The following is a 20,290-nucleotide window of genomic DNA, read 5'->3' on the forward strand; positions in this document are numbered from 1 at the left end:
CCAAACAGAGAGAACTCTCAAGGGAGACACAAGGACCCATTTAGACAAGGCAGGCAAGGGCCATTAAACAGGGCAGAAAACAGATTCAGGCTGAAAAAATAAAGCAGGACTTGAGACAAGGAATTACCTACATCACCCTGAAGAATGGTAGAAAACTTTTAGAAAACACTTTTATTATCTACCTAGTCCCATTTGAGGGAGTTAGCTACTTTTGACCTAAGTGGAATTAATTATTTAAATGCCAAGGTTGTTGCTGGCTGGCAAGATGTGCACAGGGTTGACTGAATGTTTCTTTTAGACTGTCTGTCAATGACTTAAAAAAAGACATCAAACTACTCCCAACTCTGCTAGCCAAGATGGGATCAATGCTGGTCAACAAACAGAGAAACATAAATCACAGACCAAACTAAAAACAGTAGACAAAGCCAGAGACAGGTAAGACAAAGCCAGAGACTGGGGCTGACAATAGATATCAGTTGAGAACAGCATGGGGCCATGGAGACCACACTAACCGTCTGGTCAAGGAAAGTGAAGCCAATGGCGTCATCTGGTGGTAGTCCAGGAAAAGCACCAGAACCTCAAAATAGCAAGAGGACCCAAAAAAGGCATTGTGGGATACCACCATTGTGTGGGCACCTTTTTATGTATCAGTTTATTTATTTAGATCACAGGATGGAGTAGATGGTTTACAAATTGCCCTGAGGAATTGTCTGTAAACAATATGTACATTGGTGTATAAAAACCATCATTCTGATTACCTATGTTGTCTGTCCATCATCTCCTCAGGAATCACCAAGCAACAAATTACTCTATGCAAAGGAGATCTCCACATACAAGAAAATGGTGGACGAGTGAGTGATGTTTCAGTTCTTTTTAGTTCTTTTTCCAGAGTTCCTGTACTGCAACAAAATCAGTTGCAATCACTTTAAGTTCCTGAACCTGACATCTGAGTGTGTCCTTGAGTGACCCTTGGTGATATTTTTGTGTTCTTCTAGTTATTACAAGGGCATCAGACAGATGGTACAAGTGAGTGACCAGGACATGAACACCCATCTTGCCGAAATATCACGGGTGAGTGTGTGTGTCAGTCTGTCTGTGTGTGTGTGTGTGTGTGTGTGTGTCATGTTGCTATGCAAGTTTTTTTCTATTGTTCCCTTTAATTGTTCCCTGTGTGTGAGAGACAGTGTAAACAGAGTAGGACATTAGGACAACAGATTAATTTGAATGATGGGAAAAGTGCAAAGTGCAATGTGCTAATTTAATACATTAGCTTTAGCTAATCTAATAACTGCAAACATTAATGAGGCAGGCCAATGCTGCCCAATGCTACATGATACTCGTTGTTCATGCACAGGAACTTTGCATGTGTATATATTCTGCACTTAGTCGTAGTTAGGGCGTACAGTTAACAGATGTTCAATTTTCTTCCTGTGTAGAGCGAGATAAATGATTAGTATTTTATGTAAATATATATTTTTACCCTTAAAGAGTGTGTGTGTGTGTGTGTGTGTGTGTGTGTGTGTGTGTGTGTGTGTGTGTGTGTGTGTGTGTGTCTGTCTCTGTGTTTATGTTTGTGCACCTCATTGTCCTAAACTGCGTTATTTTCTCTCTGTGTTTGCCAGTCTCACACAGACAAACTGAACACCCAGGTGGCTCTGCACCAGCTTTACCAGTATGCCAGCAAATACTATGATGGGGTAGGTCTACTCTCTTCTCTTCCCTTCTCTCTCTCTCTCTCTCTCTCTCTCTCCCCCTTCATATTCTTTCTTTTCCTATGTCAGCAAATGATGGAGTCGGTCTCTCCTCCTCCTTACTCTCTCTTGCTCTCCCTCTCTCTCCTCTCTTTCTTTCCCTTATCTACTCCTCTTCGTCTCTCCCTCTTTCAATCAGATCATTTCCATCAGATCATTTCCATCAGATCATTGATTTTGAAGGTTGTTTTGTAGTATACAGTATGCCCCTAGGGTGTTTATTTTTGACTGGTGTAGTAGGGTCAAGGGTCAAGTACTGATTTTATAAACAAGTTTTTAAAGCTTAACCTCTCTTCTCTTTTCTCTCATTCCTCACTGCTTCTCTCTCTCTCTCTCTATCCTTCCTTCTCTCCCTCTCTATCTTCTCTCCATCTCTTTCTCACTCCCCTCCCCTCTGCTCCTCCAGATCATTGCATCTCTGGACGAGGACCCGGCGGCGCAGAGCAAGCAGCTGACCCTGCGTCTGCAGCAGATTGCCGCTGCTCTGGAGAACAAGGTCACTGACCTTTAATGACCCGCACCCAGGTCAGCGCTGGGGTCGTAACCAGGGACAACAGAGAGAGAAAGAGAGAGAGTAAGAAAGATAGAAGGAAAGAGAGAAAGAGGTAAAAAAAAGATAAGAAAAGTGAGTGAAAGAGAGAGAGATGAGAGGGGGCAATGTGCTTCCCTCCCTCTGCCTGAAGACATAGAGACTTCTGTGGGCTTTGTTGGCAGAGAGACCTCCATTGGATAAACAGCTTGGCATGGACGCTGTACACCTACAAAGAATGGACACAAGAGAGGCACGAAGGCCTCTTTCTCTCTCTCTGACCCTGGGTTGCCCGCCATGGACCCTCCCCTTCCACACACACCCCTGGACTCTCACAAGAGTGGGTAGGTGGGGTTGGGGTCGTCCCCCCCCCCCCACACACACACACACACACCCACAAGAAGGTACAAGAATAAGATATCCCCCCAGCCCCCTTTCTTCTCCCTGGAAAAGAGGAATATGCTTATGTGACGGTACATGACAAAGAAATGAAAACAACCTTCATTTTGTTCTGATTTTACGTTTAAATCTCCACGGCAGTTAACAGATGTTCAATTTTCTTCCTGTGTAGAGCGAGATAAATGATTAGTATTTTATGTAAATATATTTTTTACGCTTAAAGGGTGTGTGTGTGTGTGTGTGTGTGTGTGTATGTGTGTGTGGGGGTATGTGTGTGTGTTTGTGTGTGTGTGTGTGTGAGTAGCATACGTACATATATATATATATATATATAAATGGTTTGATTGGTGATTTTTATTTTTTATAGTCGCTAGCCCGTCTGGGCTCGTTGACCTTTTTAAAAGCACATGTTGTCGGTGTGGGACCGTACTCTGCCAAAAATGTCCCTGCTGGAGCATAGGTGACCTAGCCAGCCGCAGCCAGCCTGTCCAAATCATTTATAAATCATCAATGGGTGCCCCCCCCCCCCAACCCAAACCCACCACCGGAGGTGCTCGATGGGTGTACCCCTCCACACCCCACCCACACCCCTGGGGGTGTGACTCTCCCCAACCCCAACCTTGTTCCCGTAACATTGACCTGATGGTGTTTCCGTTTTTGTATAAAAAATTATGTTGAAAATAAAATGCCTTTTGGTGTGCCAAGTAGCCAATGATATCCCCAATGCTTTTTTTTCTCTCTCTCTTTTTGTTTTGAAAAATACCTGATCTTTTTTTTTTTGTCAGTTTTTATTATTTTTTTTAAATCAAATATTGGAGCTATAAAGCAGTGATTGTTGTCTTAATATAAATGTCTATCATGGATGGAGAATCACTATAGCTGAAGTGCAGACCTGAGCTTCCACTCATCTGGGTCTTCATAGTTGATGTTAAAAGACCTTAAAACCGCTGAAGGCCACAGATGTGTGTGCATGTGTGTGTATGTGTGTGTGCGTGTGTGTGTATCTGTGTGTTCGCCTCTCTTTGTCATAAAGTGGCGAATACCCTCCAGCTGAGTGCAAAATCGCGTGATTGGGCGAAGGTTTCTATGGTGGCGCATGACGGTGACATCACCTGATTAAGATTCCGTCCGAGGAACGGATATTTTTGTCTAAAAAGTGCCGACATTACAGCAAGCGTATTGCATTTTTATATACATGCGTATATGCATACTGTCTTTTTGTTCTTTAACCACTCACTGCGAGACGTGATCTGCCTTATTTCCTCAACAAACAGCAAATATGGGCTTGTTTACAGTTGTGTTTTGGAAAATCACTAATGACACATATAATACGACGATATCCTTTTTGAATATTGACTTGAGACCACTTGATTGTGTCAAATAAAATAAAAAAGATGCTACAAACATGTTTCTGTTGTATTGATGAGCTCACTTAGTAGCTGACATGGTTGTAAGACCGCACAAAGCTGTTGAGAAGGAGCAAAATGGAAAAATAAGTGGCAAGTGATTGGGGAGGAACAATGTACACTGCAAAAAAATAAATCTAACCAAGTGTTATTAATCTTATAATAATATATATTAATATTAATATCAAAACATCTATTTGGTATTGTTTTAACCATGAAGAGACTTACCTAGCGCTCTCAAGATAATTTAGATTTATTTTAAGTCTTATCAAGAAAAAATTGCTTGTTTTAACACACTGGCAGACAAATCAGCTTGTTTTCAGGATGAGATGTCTTAAAATAACTCAAACTCTTCTTAAATAAAGTCAAATAATTTTACGTGAAAGCACTAAGTAAGTCTCTTTATACTGAAAACAATACCAACTAGATGTTTTGATCTTGATTAATGACGCTTGTTTAGATTTTTATTAAATAGTTTATGCAGTGTATTGTTTTAGTCGAATGGACTGCACACAAACACACACACACACACACACACACACACACACACAGGGCCCCTCTACATCTCCCTCAGTGAGTGTCCATGCGATTTCCTTATATATATCCAAGATTTCACAATTTCACATACCCTTCCATAAGCTCCAAGAGTTGAGGATTGTGTGATGTTGAGTACTGCCTTTTGGCATTCTACAGGAGAGGTATGCTCTAGGTGACACATTTGTGAAAGGACGACAAGATCATTAGAGTAGCCTAATTGAAGAATTGGTTTTATAGCTTAACATAAAATAACTGTGAAAATGTAAGCATAACATTAAAAAGGTAGACACATCAAATTACTGTAGGCCAGCGGTTCCTAAACTTTTTTTCCCGCGGACCACCTGCTACATCCTGACTCGGCTCGCGTACCCCCACCATCCGAAAAGTAGCACATTCTATTGACGCATTCCAGGCATCATGTTTAATTATCCACGCTATATGATAACAAATAGCAAAATCAAAATGTGCAACTTGTCAGTCTGGAGAACAACATTAGACTGGTTAGATAGCACCTCACTGCAAACCACGCACTGTGGCTTTGGGCAGTCTGTCTCCCAATCCACGTGAGGCCGAGGCCTTATATGCCTCATCATAGTGAAGCCGAGGCCTTATATGCCTCATCATAGTGAAGCCGAGGCCTTATATGCCCCATCATAGTGAAGCCGAGGCCTTATATGCCCCATCATAGTGAAGCCGAGGCCTTATATGCCCCATCATAGTGAAGCCGAGGCCTTATATGCCCCATCATAGTGAAGCCGAGGCCTTATATGCCTCATCATAGTGAAGCCGAGGCCTTATATGCCCCATCATAGTGAAGCCGAGGCCTTATATGCCCCATCATAGTGAAGCCGAGGCCTTATATGCCTCATCATAGTGAAGCCGAGGCCTTATATGCCTCATCATAGGCTACTTTCGTTTTCTTCCCGCAGTCTTCTGTCTCGTCTTTTTTTATTCACCTGTGCTTCACCTCCATCATTCTGCCCCCCATCCCATCGTTACCTGTCTCCTGCTCTGTTTCTCTCACTTCTCCTCTTCGATTGCTTTGAGGCAAGCGCGTGCCTTGATGTTACCCATACCCATAGGTGAAGTTATATGGGCGGGTTCATATGAGTGAGCCTCTGGCCTCTGGCACCATGCTGTCAGCGTCTGGGCCTATCAGACCCTGGCACACACACACACACACACACACACATGGACGGACAAGACCCTGGCACACACACATGGGCAGCGTGACAGCCTATCAGACGTTGGCACATGCACTGGGATTAACAGACACAGCTGGAAGATGCCTTTGATCATTAATCACGCGCAGATGGTGGCAGTCTGCCCATCCGTCTGTCTGTTCAGCATTCACACACACACACACACACACACACACACACACACACACACACACACACAAACGCTCTCTCTTTCTTTCCCTCTCTCTCACACACACATACAGGTGTGTGTATATGTCTGTCGGTCTTTCTCTTTCTGACACACACACATACACACTCTTTATCTTTCACTCGCTCTCCTTTTCTCTCTCTCTCTCTCTCTCTATTTAATCACTCTCTTCTTCTTCTCTACTTGTCCCCATCTCCCCCTTTTCTTTTTTTACTACCCTCCTCTTTCTTAGTTGATCTGTCCATCATTACAGATTCACCCCTTTGTCATTCTCTACACGTCGTCTTAATGAATATAAACTGAATAAGAAATGGTAACAATAGATGTGAGTGAATTATGGGATTGTGATGAACGGTTTGGTGACCTGAAGGGGTGCCTTCTGTTTTTTACTTTTTTTTTTGTACAGTGATAATATTCATGAATGTGCCAATTAAATTATCCCAGAAATGTGCTCTTCATGTCTTGAGCTCAAAATGACTGGTCTGTGTGTGTGAGTGTGTGGCGGTCTGTCTGCCTGTCTTATGATAGTATGTGTCTAAAGCTGTTGCTTTTACAATAAAACCCTACAGTTTCTGACTCCTTTCTTGGTCAACCGCCAGCTAAATAACTGTACTCATGTGTTTTTGAATATCTGACCACATCCCTGTCTGCAGTATACTATGCGATAAGGATAGTTGATATTTTAAATCTGGCTCCTGTTGCCTTATCTGCTTCATGTGATAGAGATCAAAAGATGTGCTTCAGCCAAGCAGCTGAGACATCCCTCTTAATCAAGAGCCAACAAGAGCCGGCAGTGAAGAGTGACAGGAACCAAGTGGGGGAGAGACAGATGTGGTGGGATCAGGGAATGACCTAGCCTAGAAATCTAGACGCGCCCCTAGCGGCAGCAAATTACGTCCTATTGCGCGTCCTATTGCGTGCAGAGGGAATTTGAAAGACAACTGATTATCCCGCCCCTCGGACTGAGCACCCCGAACGGTGAGTGCCCAGACCCTACATTTTAATGTGGGTCTGGCTCGCCAGGCTAGGAATGACCATGGGTCAGAATCAAACCAGCATGCCCGGCTCGGACCAGCAAAACAAAACACACACGCGGGGTGAGAAAGAAAGGCAACACTCAGGTTGCATAAAAATAAACAAACAGTTGGAACTTGAATGTGCTGATCCAATCCAGACGCAAGATGGAGCAGATGATGTGTTGTGAATGTGTGATGTCTTTCATGAGCAGTGGGACCTGTGGGTGGGGTGTGCTTTTGCATGAATTGCTTGTGTGCAGTCAAAACGATTAAAGTCCATAGTTGTCCTAGCAACACCACCTCCACGATAGACTATGCGCAAAATAAGGGTTTGTTTCAGAGCCCTGTATATTTGTGTGTGTGTGTCTGTGTGTGAGAGAGAGAGAGAGAGAGAAAAAAAGAAGTGTATGTAAAGAGGGGTGGGCAGTAGGCGAAGTTGGATTCGGAGACTCCCCACCCAATCAGAAGTAAGAAGCAGCACTGGTATTTCCTGTGGTATTTTTTTATTGGCTGACCAAAAAAAAAAGGAAAGTTTTTTCTTTACTTTTGATTGGGTGGGCAAGAAGACACATGTTTGAGGCGGGCTGATCCCACCTCTGCCCATAGCTACTGCCTGCCTAGGATTCATGCCATGCCATGCCTGGGAAACGCAGTTCTATAACAAGTGCATATAAATAGACAGCTAATAGACAATAGAATAGAAAATAGACAATAAATAAACTACACCAGCCAAGTGAATAGATGCTATGATAGGAGGCTACACTATGGAGCAAGCCAGTTGCAACAGCAGCCAAACAGGAAATGACGTGGCACACTTACTCGTAAAAGTTATCCAATACCTACGTAATGATATAAGTAGCCTTAATGTTAAGCCAGGGCCACAGAATTATGACAGTGTAGAGGCAGGCAAAAGTCCAGAAGTAAAGAGAACACAAATAAACAAATAAAGTCCACTTTTAGAGGAGCCAGAATGAGAGAGTATGATGAGATGACGTCCTTTTTGGGCACGTGGGGCCCCTTTCAGCAGCAGATCTTTTTCTTCCTCTCCATCAGCATCTTGCCCAACGGACTGGTCGGACTTTACATCGTGTTTGTGGCCGACACGCCACCCCACGAGTGCTCGATCCCGCGGGGAGAGCAACGTCAGCGAGGGCTGGAGGAACGTGAGCATTCCTCTGGTGGTGGTGCAGGACAGGGGGCTGCAGAGGAGCTCCTGCACCAGGTACCGGCTGGAGCTGCTGAGGAATTTCTCGCTGCTGGACTACGTCCCCAACGTGGATGTCAACGTCAGTCAGATTCCGCAGGAGAGCTGCCTGGATGGCTGGGAGTACAGTAAAGAGATCTACCAGTCCACCATCATCACTGAGGTGAGCACACATTACAAATACACACACACACGTGCACGCACACACACACACATTCATACACACACACACTTCATCTTCTTACTGAGTGCTAAAAGAATGAACTACTATATAGCCTGCTACATGTACTTCCATGGTTAGTCCTAATGTAATAAAGGTCCTTTAAATCAGGCATCATTCATTCATTCAAATTCATGTAGTGTTAAATGTTACAGTCTTTAACTCTGACTCAAAAAATGTTTCATTATAAATATGTAAACTATACACCAGGGGTGTATTGGTAAAATAAGAGGTGGTTAAACTATGAATTATGTGATCACGTGGACTGAGCCATGGGGTATTGGATTTTTTAAAAGGCATTCGGAACATGTTTGATGATGGTGGAGGTTATGGTCTAATGTTTATAACAATACCAGTGGTATTAAATGGTTCCTAGAATGTTTGTTAGTGTACGTAATTTGTGAATGTGAATAATACAGTGTGGTTTTTGGCATGTTATGTTCCATTGTGCTCCAAATTACACTCAAATGTATTATTTAACAAATTTGCCCTCTCTCTATATACAGTATATGATATGACATGCCATGACTTCTGTTGATTTTGACATATGAGATGAACTCTGATCTATACCACTGAACTCTGATATTTATAGAATGATATAGGGTTGGCCCCATCACGAGCGGCTCATAGGCATCACAATGTGAAACCCATCTGAGCAACAACAGCAGGGGGGCATTTCAGCTGGTGTGCTGGGTGCCCGCTGTTGGCATGGGTAGATCAATCAGTTGGGGCCACAGTGGGCACACACATGCACAGATAAAAATACAGAATGACACACACACACGGACACGCGCACACGCTCACACACTTTGGTGGTTTGGTGAAATTTGTGGGACAGGTGTGCGGGTCTGTCCCCTCCTCCTCATGGCTCTTGTCTGAGTTGCAGTGGGACCTGGTGTGTGAGAACGAATACAAAGGACCCCTGGCCTCGTCCATCTACTTCCTGGGTGTGTTGGCCGGCACGTTCGTCTCTGGACAGTTCTCCGACAGGTCTCTGCCACACACCACATTACAACACCAGCCTGGCTGCACACACACATACAGTACACACACACGCACACATGACAACATTATTGCAATTGTATTGATATTACCTGATGTAGTGAAGGGAGAGAGCAGTGTCACCACCTGGTCTTGAACCCGGGTCTCCGGGGCACTAAACCTGCAGCCAGGCCCGTTGGTACGGCAGTCAAAGCGAATACACAACTGTAGTGACGGCACTCCATCACACCTGGTATTACTACAATCAAAAACATGACTTATGAATAGTCTTAAAAATGGAGATATCTCATTTTGGAACCGGCAGTACAAAAAAAAGAACCAGACACTCCATCTCAGGGGCTGGGTAGCCTTGGAGATGCTTTCTGTACCGGAGTATTTCATATCTCATATCCCTTATGTTGTAGGCTAAACGTGATTGTGTGTGTGTGTGTGTGTGTGTGTGTGTGTGTGTGTGAGTGTGAGTGTGAGTGTGAGTGTGTGTGTGTGTGTGTGTGTGTGTGTGTGTGAGTATGCATTAATGTGTTGTATGTGTGTGTTCTAAAGGTATGGAAGGCGGCCTGTGCTTTTTGCCACTATGACCATACAGACTTTGACCATATTCATCCAGATCTTCTCCCCCAGCTGGGAGGCCTTCAGCGTCATCTTCTTCTTCGTTGGCTTCAGCGGTTTCTCCAACTATGTCATCGGCTATGTGCTCGGTATGCTTTTAAAGTGCATTTTTAGGCTTTTCTGTCTTTATTATGATAGGACAGTACACTCTTAAAATGAATGTGTTGAAAACAACACAACTTGCGTTGTTTTTAACATATCTCATGTGTCTAGATAGATAGATAGATAGATAGATAGATACTGTATTGATCCCCAAGGGGAAATTCAAGTCTAGATAGGGACAAAACACTTTGTGTTGTTTCCTTTTTTATTTGTTACACAATATGTGTTGAAAATAACACAACTTGCATTGAAAACAACACACAGAGTGCATTTTTAGGCTTTTTTGTCTTTATTATGATAGAACAGTATAGGGACTGACAGGAACTGCAAATGGGAGAGAGAGAGAGATGGGGTGGGATCAGGTAATGAAACAGGTCAGACTCAAACCCGGTTTCCGGTAGGGCACTTGGACCCAAAGGTTGTACGGGCGCTATAGCCAGTTGTGCCACAACACCCCCCACTTCAAGTTTCTTTTTGTAAAACCTTGTTAACGTGTCCATATGGTGTTTTTAGTGTCTGAGGTTCCAAATACTTACAATGTTTCACACCAATCTGATGATGTCTGTCATTGTGCTCATTCCTGTCTGACAGGCTCGGAGATCCTGAGTCCAGCCACCCGTGTGGTGTTCTGCTCCCTCGGGGTGTTCATGGCGTCCGGGTTGGGGCAGATGCTCTTGCCCCTGTTTGCCTACTTCCTGCGGGACTGGAGGCTCCTGATCATCCCTATGGCCGCTTCAGGGATCCTCTACATCCCCCTGTGGTGGTGAGGCAAACTTACACCTGTCCACACACACACACACACACACACACATAAACAAAATAAATACATTTAACAACAGACAAATACATATAGGCAAAAACAAAACAAAACAAAAAAGGGGAGAGGGTTATTTGAAACAGGTGCAGTGATATTAAAGGCGCTCTAAGCGATGCTGAGTAATGTCCCAGGCAGCTGGCAGATGGTGAAGTGATGTTTGCTGTAAGTGACAAAAAATGTTTTAGCCTAAAAAACATATGACATCGCTTAGAACACCTTTAAAGGCACAATCACTGATTTTGCAGGAAGTCGCTTTTGTTTGTGTTTGTTTGTGAGACGCTTTTGTGCAAAAAACAAACAAACATTATATCTTAACGAAACACACCAGAGAGGTACTGTAGCTCACTGCTACCTTCAGTATTCCCAGTGAAATTCCATGCAGGGTTTCGTTTTTTGTGTGGGGGCAAACTGTTTCCAATTTTCGTATCGTTATATTTTCCTCTATTTTTTCTATCTATCTAAATTCAAATTCAAATTCAAAGGTGCTTTATTGGCATGACAAAAAAGGGTATTTCCATTACCAAAGCAGTCATACAAAACAATGTATAGCCATTTATGTGTAACATACATAGATCTACACTTTAATGAAATAATCTGTCTCTGTCTATCTATCTATCTATCTGTCTATCTATCGCCCTTTGGTGGTGAGAGTCCATGCTGGTTCCTGAATGTGTTTGTGATTCCACAAACCCTATAATGATCCCTCACCCGTGCACTAAAGCAGCAGTGTTGAGAGTTGTGACTAAAGCCCTTTTCACATATGAAAGAGACTAGTGATGAGAAACCATGGAATGTTAATGTAATTCAGCGATTACATCAGTTGCGGTTTTGATCATTTGCGATCAGAGCATCCAAGCTCCAGAAAAGCCTCCCTTACAATATTAAATCTGCTAGATCAGTGGCAGCTTCTCAATCTAGCCTAACATTTTTATAAAATTGCCTTTCATGAGTAATTGCACATATGTGTCTGCTTATTATGTATTTTTGTATTTTTATGTAGTTTTGGATATTTTCCTTGTCTCATCTCCATTTTGTTCTCATACTGAGTCTTCTAATCTTTGGAAGTTTCCCTTTTTATTTGTTATTATTTTTATTATTATTTATATTATAATATTATAATTGTTGTTTTTCTGTAAAGCACTGTGCTCAGTGCTAGAAAAGTATTATTATGATCACTATTATAATAAGTAAAATAACCACTGGTGACGTGAAATGTCAAAATAATTGAAACTTTTGATGTGACATGTGACGGGCTTAACAGTGTGATGTTGGCCTCTTCTCTCCTCTCCCGCCCCCCCCAGGCTGATTCCTGAGTCGCCCCGCTGGCTTCTGTCCCAGGGGAGAGTGGAGGAGGCTGAGGCCATACTGAGGGACGCAGCCAGGATGAACAAGGTCCCCATGCCTGAAGTCATCTTCACGCCTGATGAGGTAAACCTGCACTGGATTGGTCCGCACCGCACCTCTCCACTGCCCCAGGAGGCAGAATGGACCATTAGGTTTAATCGCCTTGTGTTTAAAGTTACACAATGCAGTTCTTTTACCTTTAAATAACGGTTTTAAACTCATTTTGAGGCCACACTGACATACAATAAAGAGAATGGAGTCTGGAACGCCTGGTTAAGCGCTATGTTGTGTAATGTTGTTGTCTTGATTTTTGAAGAATTGTGACTGAATGGATACTCATGGGTACACGGAGTGAAAACTGGCATCATATTACTTGTACGCACTGACACTAATCAATGTGTCTGCTTGTCCTCTAGATCGCAGAAGCACAGGCAAAGAAGCAGAAGAAGTACAACATGCTGGACATTCTAAGGGACTGCAATGCTGTGGTCCTCATTATCATCTGCTCCATCCTCTGGTACAGCATTATCTTGCCATGCACATGGAGGCCTGATTCATAGTTAACACAAGCTAGGTGAATGCCGTTGACAATGCATGGTTCAAGCTCATTTTTCAATGCCTTTTATAGTCTACACAAGCTAAGCAGACAATGAGTCCCCATTGGAAACACAGAGTATGACTCGTGTCCTTGCGTCGTGTTACAGAAAATTAGACGATTTTTCTATGCAAGTATGCATCATGACGTTGTGTACCTTGTGTTGACTATGAATCGGCCTATCAGGACGAACAGGATCCAGACATGCAGCCAATCAATGGCATTTTTATCAGTATTCATTTTTGCCGGTTCCTATTAAGAAATATCAGCCAACTTCCTAACGTTAGCAAGTTAGCAAGCTAACTACACACAATGTATCCTTTTTCCTAGTGACCAGCGGTGACTGGTTGTTGACCTGTTAATCTTGCTATAACACCTATGACCCAAAAGACTATCAAACTCACTATTAACTATAACTCAATGGAACCATGTCAGTGTGGCACACCTATCAAGCTATCCTAAACTAGATTAGGGAAAGAGAGAGAAAAGGAGGAAGATGAAGAGAAGAGAAGGAGTTAGATAGAGATAGATAGATACTTTATTGATCCCCAGGGGAAATTCAAGGTCTCAGCAGCATACATACAACACAAACACATTCTTTAATAGCAGAAAGAGTAATTAAAGTTTATAATATAAAAACACAACTAAGCAGTAAGGACAGTAGAAGATAAAGAATATGCTAAATATACTAAAATACAAATTATTAACACTTAATACAATATATAAAAATATACTAAATTACAAATTACAAAAATACAAATTATACTAACTAACACTTAATCTAAATCAATTCTAAAAACAGTATCCACATAGTGGTGATTAATAAATCAGAGGCGCTTGCAATGACTGAGGCAGGGACTGAGCCTGTGATTCTCTGTGCATAGCAAGGTATGGTAAGGTGCTCTAAGGTGCTCTGTGTGAATGAGTGTCATGGTGGTAGTGCAATGGTGATATTGGTCATGGTGATAGTGCAAATGAGTAAGTCAACAGTGCAACAATGCAGAAATAAAGTAAAGTAAAGTCTATATATCTATATATTTAACTATTTAAGAAAATGTTTAAGTGTGGCCACAGTTCGGCTGTGGCATGGAGGGGGGGGGGGGGGGGGTTATGCATATGTGCTAATGTGCTAATATAGCATGCAAACAGTGAGGCATAAAGACAGTGGTACAAGTGGCTGGTGGTGATCAGACAGTACCAAACATGAAGGGGGTGAAGAGGCAGACAGACTATGCAGAGAAGTCTATCTCTCCTCTTCCCTTAAGTGAGGCATTGAACAGTTCAATGGCCCTGGGGACAAATTACTTTCTCAGTCTGTCAGTTGTGCAAGGCAGTGAGTGAAGTCTCCAGCTGATCAGGCTCAGGCACTACTGACTTTGTGATTAGCACATAGGTGGAGGGTGGCACATCAGGCCAAAACACAACATGACATGACAAAACAGAACATCAACATCAGTTGAGGGCTGCAACTTAACTTTTTATATGACAATATCCTGGCCGGACTGCTATTGTTAGTGATTGAAGTATTTGAAATTAACATGATTTGTTAATGTCTAGTGACATATCAGGGCCATTTTATGATTAATTGAAATGCATTTCTTACATACGGTTCCTTTAAGGCTTTTTTACACAGTAAAATCCATTCATTATTAGTTTATTGTTTTTTTTTAGTTTTTAGTTTAGTTTTTTTCAGTCCATTAAAAACAAAATGCTGTTGTAGGAAACCTCATTCACTGAACTATACGGTCTTATCTAATGTAGAATGGGGCGATCGAGGACAACGAGGACACAACAATCTAGGACCAAAGAGACTGGAGATAGAATTAAGGAAGCCAAATTGTAGACACACACACACACACACACACATTCTTTAATAGCAGAAAGAGTAATTAAAGTTTATAATATAAAAACACAACTAAGCAGTAAGGACAGTAGAAGATAAAGAATATGCTAAATATACTAAAATACAAATTATTAACACTTAATACAATATATAAAAATATACTAAATTACAAATTACAAAAATACAAATTATACTAACTAACACTTAATCTAAATCAATTCTAAAAACAGTATCCACATAGTGGTGATTAATAAATCAGAGGCGCTTGCAATGACTGAGGCAGGGACTGAGCCTGTGATTCTCTGTGCATAGCAAGGTATGGTAAGGTGCTCTAAGGTGCTCTGTGTGAATGAGTGTCATGGTGGTAGTGCAATGGTGATATTGGTCATGGTGATAGTGCAAATGAGTAAGTCAACAGTGCAACAATGCAGAAATAAAGTAAAGTAAAGTCTATATATCTATATATTTAACTATTTAAGAAAATGTATAAGTGTGGCCACAGTTCGGCTGTGGCATGGAGGGGGGGGGGGGGGGGGGGGTTATGCATATGTGCTAATGTGCTAATATAGCATGCAAACAGTGAGGCATAAAGACAGTGGTACAAGTGGCTGGTGGACAGACAGTACCAAACATGAAGGGGGTGAAGAGGCAGACAGACTATGCAGAGAAGTCTATCTCTCCTCTTCCCTTAAGTGAGGCATTGAACAGTTCAATGGCCCTGGGGACAAATTACTTTCTCAGTCTGTCAGTTGTGCAAGGCAGTGAGTGAAGTCTCCAGCTGATCAGGCTCTTCTGCTTAACAATAGTGCTGTGGAGTGGGTGACACTCATTGTCCAAGATGTTGATCAGTTTGTTCAGGGTCCTTTTGTCAGATAGTGAAGTGATGCACTCCAGTTCAGCTCCCACTACAGAGCCAACTTTCCTTACCAGCCTGTCAATTCGCCCCACATCCTTCTTCCTTGTGCTTCCTCCCCAGCATACTACTGCATAGAAGAGGACGCTGGCAACAACAGACTGGTAGAACATCCTGAGGAGCTTACTGCACACATTGAAGGACCGCAGCCTCCTCAGGAAGTACAGCCTGCTCTGCCCTTTCCTGTAGAGTGCATCAGTGTTGGCTGACCAGTCCAGTTTATTGTCCAGGTGGAGACCCAGATACTTGTAGGTGCTAACCACCTCCACATTGACCCCATCAATGTGGACTGGTAGCAGAGTGGGCTTAGACCTGCGGAAATCCACCACCATCTCCTTGGTCTTTGAAGTGTTAAGTTGAAGATGATTGAGTTTGCACCATTGCACAAAGTCCTCCACCAGGCTCCTGTACTCCTCCTCCTGCCCGTTCCTGATACAGCCCACAATTGCAGTATCATCAGAAAACTTTTGCATGTGGCATGACTCGGTGTTGTAGCAGAAGTCAGATGTGTACAGGGTGAACAGGACTGGAGAGAGAGCACAGTTCCCTGTGGCGCTCCGGTGCTGCAGATCACAGTGTCAGAGAGACAGTTCTTCAGTCTGACGAACTGTGGTCGCTCGGTCAGGTAATCTGTAATCCAGGTTACCAGGTGAGCGTCAACACCCATCTGCAAGAGCCTGTCTCCCAATCTGAGGGGCTGGATGGTGTTAAAAGCACTTGAGAAATCAAAGAACATGATTCTCACAGCACTTTTCCCCTTGTCCAGGTGGGAATGTGTCCTGTGTAGAAGATAAGTGATGGCATCGTCCACGCCCACTTTCTCCTGGTAAGCAAACTGTAACGGGTCTAGTGCATGGCGTACCTGGGGTCTGAGCATACCTAAGACCAGCCGCTCCATTGTCTTCATCACATGTGATGTAAGAGCGACAGGTCTGTAGTCATTAAGCTCACTAGGGTGTGGCTTCACCTATGGCATGTAGAAAGTTAGGCATGTAGAAAGTCAGAGAGAGGAGGAGAAGTTCACTGAGAGAGAGAAGAAAAGGGGACGAGAAACAGAAAAAGAGGAAGAAAATTAGAGGATGGGAAAGAAAAAGACAAAAAACAGAATATTTGGATTTATATTACCACAATAATAACAATAAATGTAATATACCACAATAATTAATCTCTGGCTATGTCTTTCATTCTGCAGGATGGTCATCACCATGTCCTACTTTGCTCTGCTCTTGAATACCACCAACCTGCACGGTGATCCGTATTTTAACTTCTTCTTGTCCTCTATCGTGGAGATCCCGGCTTACGTCATGGCCACGGTCCTGCTGAAGTGGTTCCCCCGTCGCTTCTGCCAGTCGTCCACGCTCTTCCTGGGAGGTGGCATCGTCCTCTTCATCCAACTTGTGCCCAAAGGTGAGTGCTCTGATTAAAAAGGAACACACTCAATGAAAAACGGGGTCTACCCAGATTAGTGCCCTGATTTTACAGGGCACATCATCCGACTCCAGCGTTGCAATCCAGAACCCGATTTGACTGGTTCTGGACATAGGAGAAATTAAATTGATTACGTCTGAGAAGTGAAACATACCGATTTTACAAACATAACCAGGTTCTACAAAACCTCCCTTATTAAATTAAAGGGTTTTACATGGAAGTTTTAAAGAAACTTCTAAATGGGGCACTAAAAGGTTCTGTTCTGGTAACTCAGTCTGACACCTACTGTAGCCTAGCTTAACATAACTTGCTAAAAAGGAGAGAAGAGATCTTCTGATGTTGTTGTGTTGTGGCTGTGTGGTGCAGGTCTGCCAGAAGTGGCTATCCTCCTGGAGATGGTGGGCAAATTTGCTATCACCACAGCGTTCTGTGTGGTCTACGCCGTGACCTCTGAACTCTTCCCCACCGTGGTCCGAAGCATGGCCATGGGAACCTGTTCGATGGCAGCTCGCATCGGAGCCATCCTCTCTCCGTTCATCATTTACCTGGGTGAGACAGCGGAGAAGTTCAGTTGTATTCATTGCATGCATAAAAGGAAACAAAAATACCTGCTTCAAGTTCAAATTTCAACTGTCACATACCAACATAGCAACCACCTCAAGCAGCAGCTTAGCAACCATGTCAAATACCCTAGCAACAGCCTAACAACCACTTCCACAGTTACAATAACTGTCATATATGCTAAATTGTCCTAATGTGGGACACCTAAGCTCCAGTGGGTGTGGCTCTTCCCCAAACTAATAAGTAAAATCTATGGGTAAGCCGAAGCTGTAGGGACCTGTGATCAAAATTGGAGGTGGATTTAATGTGTTGCAGCCTAATAAAGCTTACTACATAAGTCTGAAAAGCAATACATGTCTCACATTAGGGCAGTCCACCCTACAGCTCTAAACCCACATTTTTTGATTTTTGTATTTTTCTTTCCCATCCTCTTTCTTCCTCTTTTTCTGTCTCTCCTCTCCTTTTCTTCTCCCTCTCAGTGAACTTCTCCTCCTCTCTCTGACTTTCTACATGCCTTATTCCTTCTCTTCCCCTCCCCCTTTCCTCCTTTTCTCTCTCTTTCCCTTTCTTCCTCTTCTTCTCCTACACATTTTCTCTATCTTTCTTTCCTCTCATTCTTTGTCTTCATCGCCATCTCCTCTGCCTCTCTGTCTGTCTCCAACAGGTCACTATTATAAATACCTGCCCTATCTCTTGATTGGGAGTTTGGCCATGTTCTCCGGTATGCTGTGTTTCTTTTTACCAGAGATGTTTGGAAAGGTTCTTCCAGACACCTTCATTGAGATGCAGACGGTCAGAAGGTGAGTGACTATCAGTCACAATTAAAGGAACCATATGTAAGATTGTGGCCATAACTGGTACTGCAATCACTTTTAAATTACTGTAGAGCGGTGTATCCCCTCCCCCTCCCCCCTGACTGGCAGAGCTGGCTACCCGGATGCCGAAACACTACTGACTTTGTGATTAGCACATAGGTGGAGCGTGGCACATCAGGCCAAAACACAACATGACATGACAAAACAGAACATCAACATCAGTTGAGGGCTGCAACTTTTTATATGACAATATCCTGGCCGGACTGCTATTGTTAGTGATTGAAGTATTTGAAATTAACATGATTTGTTAATGTCTAGTGACATATCAGGGCCATTTTATGATTAATTGAAATGCATTTCTTACATACGGTTCCTTTAAGGCTTTTTTACACAGTAAAATCCATTCATTATTAGTTTATTGTTTTTTTTTAGTTTTTAGTTTAGTTTTTTTCAGTCCATTAAAAACAAAATGCTGTTGTAGGAAACCTCATTCACTGAACTATACGGTCTTATCTAATGTAGAATGGGGCGATCGAGGACAACGGTGATGGAATCTAGGACCAAAGAGACTGGAGATATAATTAAGGAAGCCAAATTGTAGACACACACACACACACACCTTCAAGTCATAGTAATAGTCAAAGTATGAGCCCAGCCTCATAAACCTACTGGCCAATTGACCTGTCGCTAAGCGCCACCCCTTAGAACGCAGATGAGCCAATGACAGTCCAGCCTCAACTGTTTCCCCAGCTGGTACCCTAAAAGTCTTGAGTGAATTAATAATTCAACTTTGGGAAGTTTGAGTAGCACTACTTTGCACAAAGATATTTATTAATTGCACATGCACATTAAAGCCCCCATTGGTAGGATTAGCTATATTTCCCCCTCTGCTGGAGAAGTTGTGCATTATGCAATTTCAAATTGTGGAAAAAAGTAACGATAAAGCACATGGATTTGTTTACAAGCTAGCAAAACGGTTAGCATAAGTTCGGCGGAACAATGTGTATGTTACAAGGTAAGAAATCCTTTCTTGTTTCTCACTTCTCTTACCGGTGTTGCAAGGTTGGTCTTCTGCCTGGGGGAGTGAGGAAAGTCACCATTTTCACCGGAACAGGTCATTTACTGTAACCATCCAAATGATTTCTAAACAGATTTTTATTAAGTCTTATATTTTGCCTATTTCTTTTACAAAAACAATATTATACTTCAAAAATAAATATGCAAGAAAGATGCAAAGAAAGATATTTTGTGAAATAATCATAATGCACCTAGTTTTCATTTTTGTAAAATGAATGAATGTTTGATTTGTAAAGCTGTTTCTGTCTTATATTTTGTTTTCCAGACCAAACTGTTTTTCATTTACCCTTGTTAGGGAGGTGTAGCTCTACATCATATTCCTAGATGTAACTCCAATACTTGTTGCCAAGCTCATTAAGCAGTGGTGGTTGTATAGTCACAATAATTGCATTCCCAATAATATTAGGTCCCCATCTCCATCTTCCCATCTTTTTACTACTGATCTATACATCACTGCCATTTCAGCACTTTGACATTCTCTTCACATGAGGCCTTAATAAATAAAAACAGCAAAAGAAATTATTATAATAGTTGTGAGTGAATTATTTCATTGCGTTGGGCGTATGTGACCTGATGATGTGCCCTCTGACTTTGTCCTCTTTTCTGTATGAGTGAATCTCCCCAGTGTCTCCAGACCCAGATGCACATTAGGAGAAAGAGCGAAGTCAGTCAATGAACAAAGTGTCTTGTGCATGGATGAAAAACATCATGTGGCGTGTGAGATTGTTGCGCT

The 20,290-nt window shown here is 42.5% G+C and overlaps 2 protein-coding genes across 3 annotated transcripts in view; both read left to right on the forward strand.

Annotated features, from left to right (window-relative positions):
- Positions 1 to 4,087, forward strand: part of LOC121697192 (plexin-B2-like) — a 179,141-nt gene extending 175,054 nt beyond the window's left edge. For both annotated transcript variants that reach the window (XM_042078593.1, XM_042078594.1), the window contains exons 35-38: positions 787 to 851; positions 996 to 1,071; positions 1,623 to 1,697; positions 2,158 to 4,087. In XM_042078593.1, coding sequence (XP_041934527.1) covers positions 787 to 851; positions 996 to 1,071; positions 1,623 to 1,697; positions 2,158 to 2,262 — 321 coding nt within the window. In that variant the 3' untranslated portion in view covers positions 2,263 to 4,087. The remainder of the gene's footprint in view (positions 1 to 786; positions 852 to 995; positions 1,072 to 1,622; positions 1,698 to 2,157) is intronic.
- A 3,703-nt stretch (positions 4,088 to 7,790) lies between these two features.
- On the forward strand, positions 7,791 to 19,081 carry LOC121697875 (solute carrier family 22 member 5-like). The gene is given in 11 exon segments (XM_042079663.1): positions 7,791 to 8,159; positions 8,161 to 8,394; positions 9,338 to 9,441; positions 9,997 to 10,151; positions 10,756 to 10,927; positions 12,283 to 12,409; positions 12,742 to 12,842; positions 16,869 to 17,083; positions 17,471 to 17,653; positions 18,330 to 18,465; positions 19,003 to 19,081. Coding segments are annotated over 11 exon segments (1,668 nt in total). The 5' UTR covers positions 7,791 to 7,997.
- The last annotated feature ends 1,209 nt before the right edge of the window (positions 19,082 to 20,290 follow it).

Source organism: Alosa sapidissima, chromosome 22 (assembly GCF_018492685.1).
Source record: "Alosa sapidissima isolate fAloSap1 chromosome 22, fAloSap1.pri, whole genome shotgun sequence".
Taxonomy (NCBI): Eukaryota; Metazoa; Chordata; class Actinopteri; order Clupeiformes; family Clupeidae; genus Alosa; species Alosa sapidissima.